Source organism: Fukomys damarensis, unplaced genomic scaffold, assembly GCF_012274545.1.
Source record: "Fukomys damarensis isolate Sample0158 unplaced genomic scaffold, DMR_v1.0_HiC HiC_scaffold_23, whole genome shotgun sequence".
NCBI classification, from domain to species: domain Eukaryota; kingdom Metazoa; phylum Chordata; class Mammalia; order Rodentia; family Bathyergidae; genus Fukomys; species Fukomys damarensis.
In genome coordinates, this window is record NW_022900935.1 from 10,500,112 (window position 1) to 10,508,476 (window position 8,365).

Below are 8,365 nucleotides of genomic sequence, written 5' to 3' on the forward strand. Positions count from 1 at the left end.
TTGGGTGTGTGTGTGTGTGTTTGTGTGTGTGTGTGTGTGTGTGTGTGTGTTTGCGCGTGCATGCGTTTCTCACATGAGCTTGCCACACGCGTAGATTTGTGTAACTGCACCATCTCTGTCCCCAGGTTCAGGTGTATCTATCATTTTCGTGTTCTTTTTCTCAGAGAGGACCCTCTGGACAACCTTCGGATCCTGTACACCTTCACATACCCCAAGACGGCCCCCGCTACTGGTTGCACCCAGGAGCAGCTGCATGAGGCTGAGGAACTGCTCTCTCCAGCTTCCCCAGCTCTGTCCATCCCACCTCGGCCCAGAGCCCACTGTCCTGGCTCACCTTTCCCTGAGGTGACAGATGAGGAAGCTGATACCAGACAGTGGCCCGAGGCCACCTGGCCAGGATGAGACAGAGGCTGCTGCACCTCTGTACCAGTCCTGCTCCCCTTCTCCAGACCCCACCCACCTTTGAGGTCTGACTCCAATCTCCTCTTCTGGGAAGGCCTCTGGGACACCCCCCCCCCAGCTCATTGACCTCTAGGCTCCCCTCCTCTTCTGCCCTCCACGGGGCTGGATGTCTGTGCAGAGTCCCTGATGGCTTAGGGGTAAGGTGTGTGGGCCACGACTCAGAAGACCTGGGCTTTGGGCTGTGTGAGCCCAGGCAGGTGATGTCCCCTCCCTGATCCCATGGTAGCGTCAGGTCCTAGCCCGGAGCAGGGCAGGAGACAGTGGAAAGGAACCCGGGTGGTGGCCAGGGAGTGGCTAAGAGTGTGGACTCCGGAGTGCATGGGACTCCACTGCATGAGTTTGGCAAGTTGCTCGATCTCTGAACCCTGGCTTTGACATTGCAAAATGGGAGCCAAGGATTTTGGCCTGTTTTCTCATCTGTGAAACAGAGCTCAGGATTATATCCACACGGCAGGGTAGACAAAGGCAGAGTATTTGGAACCCTGCCTGGAGACTCAGAGCCCATCCAGCCTGGGAGGTGGAGATAGCTCGAGACAGCTGTCAAGGACAGGGTCCCCACAATGGCAGACCCGGGACCTGACCCAGAACTGGAAGAGTCCTCTGGGCTGTTGGTAAAACTGTACTCTACTGGGCAGGGGGGAGACTCTGAAGCATTCCTTACCACCCAGCCCCTTCCGCCTGCTGCTGACCCCTGTGAGCTGTGCTCAGCCCTACCCAGCCTCACTGGCCCTCACTCAACGGTAGGGTCACCACCCCCAGCCTCCATTTGGACCCCAACACCAATGCCCTCCATCCTCAGCCCCTAATCCATGTGGGGGCTCACCCGGGAACCCCCCCAGGACACTCTGATCCCATTTCCCCTCCCCAGCCCTCCAAACCAGGTCTCTGCAAGGCAAGGACAGCAGAGGCCTCCACCTGGATGGTGGTTACCAGGTGCTCAGTAGTACGACAGTCACACGCATCTCACTCTCATGCCACCCCTGACGTAGGTCCTACGATCTCCCCATTTCACAGATGGGGACACTGAGACATCGCAAGGTTACTGGCTTGTGGGGTTCTCACAGAGGGCAGTGGTGGGGCAGGGCTGACTCTGGCGATCAGTGTGTTGGTTCGTTTATGTCATAGTGTCATAGCAGGGTGTTTGCCCAGAGCCTGGCACACAATAGTAGTGCGGCACTTTAGAGTTGGCCAGAGGCATCCCCTGTGCTGCCTCCTGTGAGGGTCCCCACCATCTGCTGGGACCTGGGCTCCCAGGCTCCCTCTGTGATGAAGGAGGGAAGGGGTGCAGCAGGCTGGGTCAGCCCCAGAGGCCCTGAGGAAGCAGAGCCAGCCCCACAGTGACAGTGGGACTCTGCACTTCCTGCCTCTGAGTTGCTGCCCCACCAATGGACACTAGGTCCTGGCCACAGACTCACCTGGCTCGCCCTTGGGCCCCCGCAGCCCGTCGTGGCCGTCCTTGCCAGGTGCCCCTGGCAGGCCTGGCATCCCTGGGATCCCGTAGCAGCTTGGGCTGGCCTGGCCCCTGAGGGGCACAACAAGCAGGAGCAGCAGCAGGTGAGCCCCAAGGGGGAGCTCCACATCCATCCTGGGGAGGGAGCTGGGGCAGTGCGGAGTTAGCCCCGTGCCCCTTCCCACCCCCCCACCTGCCCGGCCTCCTCACAGCCCCTGGACCCCACCTCCAGCAGCCCCTCACCCCTGAACCCTCTGAGGATGGATGGTGGTCCCTGCCACAGTTCAGAGAGAGAGCAGGAAGGAACTGCCTTCTTCCACACTTGGGCAGGGTCCCGGCCTCACCTGGGTGTGGGGACTTCTGTCCGGGTCACAGCGATGCCCTCGGCTCCGCGTGCCCTGTCCCAACAGGAGGACACCGTGTCAGAGTGGACAGAGCGAGGGTGGCCCAGAGCAGTGCTGGCCCCTCCCCCACTGCTCCCCATCCCACATCCCCTTTCCCCCATTTCCCTGACTCGACACTTTTTGGGGGGTTCTGAGCCAGGCTGACCGCAGCAACACCCATCCACCCCTCCTCACTCCCACTCCGGTCATGTGTCTTAAATGGGGAAATGTCCGCTGCCTGGGCATGTGTTTAAGAGTGTGCGCGCGTGTGTGGGCAGACACAGGCCCAGGGCACAGATGCCCGCCCCCCAGTCAGGTCGGGCTCCCTAATGCCCAGCCCTATTGTTCCTGGGGCCCAGTTATTTCACAGCCTTCTCAGGAGGAACTTACAACCCCCCTGTACAGATGAGGAAACTGAGGTGGGGAGGTGCCAGCCCTTTCTCCAAGTCCCACAGTGAGGTCCAAAGCCTTGCTGTGACCCTTTGCTCAGCTGCTCCCACACACGGCCTCACAAGCACTTGTCAAGTGAGCCCTTATTCCGGGAACATCTGTGTGTCTATTCAGCCCTCCTCCCAGCCCGGCCTCCCCTTACCAGGAGGCCTTCAGCAAATCCCTCGGGTGGTGCACTGGGGGTCCAGGCACCACATGGCAGTGTTGGAGTCCTTGTCGCCCTTGACGTCCCATCTCCCCTCCAGTGGAGCCAGCCTCTCCCCATGGGTTCTCGGGATGGAGGAGGTGTTGGCTCTGGAGTGCTTCAGCCTCCCCTCCTTCCTGCTCCCTGCACTCAGGGGAGTGGTGTGGCTGCCCTGAGCACCTGACAGAGCCTCCTCTGTCAAGTAGGGGCCTCAAATAGCCCCTCCCTGGGCCCAGCAGGACGCAGGGTGTGAGATGCGCGCAGTGCCTAGCCGTCGTCCATCCTGGCCAAGTGACCTCGGGGCGCGGCCCTTCCTGCCATCTGTACCTGAACCTGTGTCACAGGGCTGCCGACAGTGGGGTGGGGCCAAAGATGTGAACGAACTTGGTCCTGGGCACCCACACTGGCTGGAGTGATGGGAAGAGGAGAGGGTGGATGTTGCACTGTGGGGTGGGAGTGACCTGGGTTCTCGCCTCCATCCTCACCTCTTTTGTGCCTAGATGTGACTTGTCCAGCAGGTGGCAGCCTTGGCCCACACTCAGCCCTCCCTGCCCCACCCACTTGGCCCAGCTCCCCGCTAGGGCTGGGCAAAGGAAGGTGGGAAAGGTGGTGTTTAGGGTAAGGAGAAAGCTGGGCGCTTACTGAACCACTATCCCTGTATCTCTTGCCACTTAAGGAGCCTCCACTCCGAGTACCATTGCGGTTGAAAGGTGACCCGTCTGTTTCCAGCAGTGTGGCCGTGGGCAGTGTCTCCTCTAAGCCTCAGTGTCTGTCCTGCTGGGATTCAGGGCATCTGAGGCACAGTGGGGTCCTGCTCACCGTGGGCTCCGCAAATCTGGCTGCTCATGTTCTGGGAGGGCAGGGGATGCTGGGGTCGAACTGCCCCCCAGAAAGGAGCCAAGGGGCTGGGAGGACCCTGCGGTGCCCTGGGCTGTGGGGATGCACTCCCTCCCGGGCCCCTTCGCTTCTTCCTGACCCCAGAGTGTCTTAGCAGGACCGGGGCAGTGGTGGGAGCTGTGCATGCTGGGACTCCACGACGGGGTCTGTCCCTGTGTCCCTGGGGATGCCCGGTGGGAGTGGAGCATCTGGCAATGGTGCTGCAGAGAACAGAGGACCTGTAGGGCTTGTGCATGTTGGGGTGTCAGGGGTGTGCCTGGCACATGGGTCTCGTGGGATGCTTGTGCGCGTGTAACGTTTGCGTGGCATGTGGGAGAGGGGGAGAGAGAGCACATAATCCAGATGGCTCATGAGTGCACCTTCGATGTCTGGGGCAGGAGGTACACGGCACGGCAGCTTGTGCCGCCCTGAATGTGTGTGTGTGAGTGTGTGCGTGTCTGGAGATGTAACGAGTGTGTATCTCCGAGGGTGCGCACAGGTGTGTGTGGAGGGTATGTCACTGGGCCCGTGCTCCTGGGGGGGAGTGGATGAGTCTCAGCTCAGGAATGGGGGACCACGTGAATCTCAAGGGAGAGGGGGTGTGTGAGTGGTGTGTGATTGTGTGTGTCCATACGTGCAGCACAGAGATAAAAGGCACAGGACATCGGATATTTTCAGGATGGACCTCCTGGCCTCTTCATGTTCTGCACAAGAAGGACATGGCAGGCCTTGTTGCTTTTGAATGGCTTCCAGATGGGGCAAGTGGGGACCCGGGGAAGCACATGAGTGTCCAGGGTCCTCCAGTTCCTGGCCTGAGCTGGATGCCAGCAGGCCACTGACACAGCAGCCCCAGCCTCCACGCCTGCCCAAGTGAGGACAGCTGGATGCCCTTGGGTCAAATGCTTCCCCTCTCTGATTCCTGCCCCTTCCCCACTAGCGTGGGAAAAGCACCTGAGTGACAAATCGAAGCCCTGACCCTGACTCTGGCCTGCAGGCCCTTGGTGGCCCTGTGAGGGAGGCGCCATGATTAGCCCCACTATACAGATGTGGAAACTGAGATCAGAGCAGTTACTCCAGATACACACGATCTGCCAGCTGCTAGATGGCAGCAGCTAGATTTGAGCGGGGGAGTTAAGGCTCTGGGTATCCGCTAAATGCGTCTTGTGAAATGCTGAAGGGGGCCACCCGTTCGGCACCAGCAACGGTCCCCTCATACCTCTTGCCGGATGCCCCGAGTAGCAAGTACACTTGAAACCCAGAAGACAGACGAGGGCCTTTATTTCAGGAAGGGCTGTGGAGGGTGCAGAGGTCGAAGGTCCTGGGTAGGTGGGACCCAGCCTCGGGCCTTGGGTGCCTAGAGCAGTAGCATCCCATTCTGCAGAACAGAGGAGCCTGGGAAGCGGGGAGGAAGGAGGCCAGGGGGTGGTGGTGGCCGTGGGGGCAGTGGCGGCAGGCAATCCCAGCTCAGGCGGACGGGAAGATGAGGAAGCCGCTGAAGATGCTGTCGGCCTCGGGGCCCTGGTAGATGCGGCCCTTAGCAGGGTCCTTCTCCACCCAGACCTGGTCGCCCTGCTGCAGCTGGAACACGGTGCCGCCCGACACTACCTGGAGCTGCTCCTTGCTATGGATGTCGCAGAAGCCCAGGGAGCGGCGGAGCTGGCCCTGGGAGGAGGACACGATGGCCAGGCAGATGTCCCACTTGGAGACCACCTGGAAGGTGAAATAGTAGAAGCCGGGTACGGAGCACAGGAAGTGTCCCGACTGGCTCTGGTAACGGCCTTCCTGGTTGGTGATGACCGTGTCGAAGATGACCACGTTGCTGCTGCTCGCCGGGGGGTTCCGCCTAACGGCCGAGAAGGCGGGTCGGGGCTGGTCCCTGATGTTCCCTGGGTTGCCCTTCATGCCCCTCGGTCCTAAGGCACCTTGTTCCCCCGGGGGCCCGGTGGGCCCTGGGTAGCCCACTTTGCCCGGGTTTCCTGGAGGCCCAGGCTTCCCCTGGTCTCCTTTGAGGCCTCGGATGCCCGTCCGGATGCCAGCGGCTCCTGTGGGGAGAGACCAGGGGGGAGGTGAGCATCCAGGGCCTGCTGGAGCGCAGGGGAATCACTGGGTTAAGAAGTTGGATCTGACTGGCTGTGGGACCTCGAACATGTTTCTCGGCCTCTCGGAGCCTCTGCTCTACCTGTAACGGAAAACTTGTGAAGAGGCACCTGACAGTGTCAGGTTGGGGGATACCGGCTGCGCCCCCCGCTGATCCCTTCTTCAGGCTTAGGGACCATGTGGATGCCTGGTGCTAATCAGTGCGCCTATGTTTGTGGACCCTTCTGTTTTGCGTGGACTAGGAGGTTCAGGATCACATCACAGTCTTTGCTCTCTGGCATAAACTTCTCCCTTTCCCATCACCTGAGGCTTTTTTCTAGAATGAGACAGTTTCTGAAGACTAAAAGGGGTGGGGAGGGGGGCAGGAACAGGGTTAGGGGTGCTGGAAGGAACCCAAAAGGAGAGTTGCAGTTCATCGATCCTTCTCATGCCAAGCAGGGTTATAGCTCCATTTTACAGATGAGGAAACTGAGGCTCAGAGAAAGTCAGTAACTTGCTTGAGGTCACCCAGCAAGGCAGGGTCTCTGGAGTCTGAAATCAACAGAACAGTATGCAAAGGCTGGGTGTGGTTTCCAATCTTTCACATCCATGGAAGGAGGTGGTTCCTTTTCCAGAGGAGGAAGGAAAATCTGAGCAGGAAGCAGATATGAAGGGGCTGGGGCTGGGGCTGGGGAGAAGACTGGACCTCTCAGCCCGGGGCCCAGTGCAGACCGGAAGGGCCTTGGGTGGGGGCCCCAGAGAGATGCTTACCCGGCTCTCCCCGTTCTCCCTTGAGGCCAGGCCGCCCAGGTCGCCCCGGTTTTCCTGGGAGCCCATCCTTCCCGTTGGGCGCTCGACACACGTCCTGGGTCACTGCAGAGGCCAGGATTACGGCCAGCACACAGACCACCAGCCACCCCCGAGGGGCTCTCATGGTGTCCCTGCGGAGACACAGGCGGGACCGGGCAGCCTGAATGTCACATGCACCTCGCACACGCGCATCACACACACCTGCCCCTCCCCCGGTGTGTGAGCACACAGGAGGCTTCCACGGCCGCTCACTATCCAGCACTCGGGGTGGGCGGCCAGCCAGGATGGAAACTCACACCGCACACTCACGGCGTGCAGGTGCGCACACTCCTGGACACACGCTGGTCCCCAGGTAGACTAGACCTCCCCCCTCCCTCACCGACACGCACACTCGGCAACTCCCACACACCATCGATTACTGAGAACAAATATTTATCAAGCACCGGCTCCTTGTTTAATCAACACCCTCCCTTCCGTGTGTGTGTGTGTGAGTGTGTGTGTGTGTGTGTGTGTGTGCGCGCGCGCGCACACGCGCGCGCATGGAAATTCTGATGCGTCTGCTCGCTCCTGGATGGCTCGGCCCCTCCAGTCTCCACCCAGGGATGGACGCTGGCTGCCCCTCAGGTCTCCTCTGCTGGGTCTCACTGCTGGCCTTTTCCAGATCTCCCTCCCCCGTCAGGCTCTGACCCCTTCACTCAGCCATTCGGACTCCCCCACGGATACGGTCCCCACCCCGCCTCTGTGTCTCAGAACCGCCTAGCACTCCCCCGCTGCCTGCCTCCGTGGTCCAGCCCCGGCCAGCGTCCCTGTTCCCAAGCCCTTCCTCTCAGGCTCTGGCCTCACCTGCCTCCGGGGTCCACTCCAACTGGACTCAGCTCCTGTCCTTCGCCAGGGACCCGGATGGGCAGCCCAGCGGGGCCAAGTTTCACATCCCTCCCCAGGTCCTTCCCCTTCTGCGCTCCGCCCCGAACAGAACTCTCCAGGGAACTTCTGAGCAGACCTCAGCAAGATCCGGACAGGGAACATCCGACGGGGCCGCAGCTGTGGTGGGGGCAGGGTAGGGTGGGCAGCCGGTGTGGGGGAGCGGGTGGGGAGGCGAAGGGAACATCAGGGTGGAAGGAACCACCTTCCAAGTCGGTAACGCGCAGGCCTTCTTCAGGATTATGAAAGTAATGTGTGTTTGTCACCAAAAGTTTGGAAAACACAAAAATGGAAGAAGCGCGCTTTGGGGAGGAGAAAGGAGAACGGCAGTTCATGTCCAACTTGTCATTTCCTAGCTGCACATCTTGGGGAAATTACCTAGCCTCTTGGGCCCTCAGTTTCCTGATCTGTAAAATGGGAACAACAGATCTTACTGTGCCGGATTATTACAATCTCTTAATGCTATACACATGCAAAACACCCGCGGAGCCCTCAGTCATCTGTCACCCTGAGAGGGCTGCTTGGTTAATGTTAGAGTGGGTCGCCGAGCTGCACTTACTCTCACCTACGGGGAGCTCATTACCTATCGGCACGTGCATTTCAGCACGGCCTGTGTAGACTCTGAGGACCTTTTTCTTTCTGCTGAGTGAGTCTGTCTCACCCAAACTGGAAGCCAATGGGTGACCCCATCTTTGCTACTCCCCCACCTCCTCTCCAGGACCAGGAGATTAGGAGAGCTGGAATCTAAGGGCT

At 60.1% G+C, this 8,365-nt stretch overlaps 2 protein-coding genes across 2 annotated transcripts in view; both read right to left on the reverse strand.

Annotated features, from left to right (window-relative positions):
- C1qb (complement C1q B chain) overlaps nucleotides 1-2,375 on the reverse strand; it is a 13,708-nt gene extending 11,333 nt beyond the window's left edge. Inside the window, exons 1-2 of the mRNA XM_033767244.1 lie at nucleotides 2,257-2,375; nucleotides 1,878-2,059 (exon numbers count right to left, since the gene is read on the reverse strand). Of these exons, the coding sequence (XP_033623135.1) occupies nucleotides 1,878-2,046 (169 nt within the window). The 5' untranslated portion in view covers nucleotides 2,047-2,059; nucleotides 2,257-2,375. The remainder of the gene's footprint in view (nucleotides 1-1,877; nucleotides 2,060-2,256) is intronic.
- A 2,673-nt stretch (nucleotides 2,376-5,048) lies between these two features.
- C1qa (complement C1q A chain) lies at nucleotides 5,049-7,641 on the reverse strand. The gene is made up of 3 exons (XM_010626000.3): nucleotides 7,535-7,641; nucleotides 6,653-6,822; nucleotides 5,049-5,847 (listed from the first exon to the last, which is right to left on the reverse strand). Exons 2-3 carry the CDS (start codon nucleotides 6,813-6,815, stop codon nucleotides 5,270-5,272), a joined length of 741 nt encoding a protein of 246 aa, XP_010624302.1. The 5' UTR covers nucleotides 6,816-6,822; nucleotides 7,535-7,641; the 3' UTR covers nucleotides 5,049-5,269.
- Nucleotides 7,642-8,365: the final 724 nt, after the last annotated feature.

Coding starts and splice junctions, on each gene's coding strand:
- C1qa (XM_010626000.3), bottom strand. CDS start 6,815: ATGAGAGCCCCTCGGGGGTGGCTGGTGGTCTGTGTGCTGGCCGTAATC. Junction 5,848..6,652: donor GGGAGAACGGGGAGAGCCGG/GTAAGCATCTCT, acceptor CTCTCCCCACAG/GAGCCGCTGGCATCCGGACG.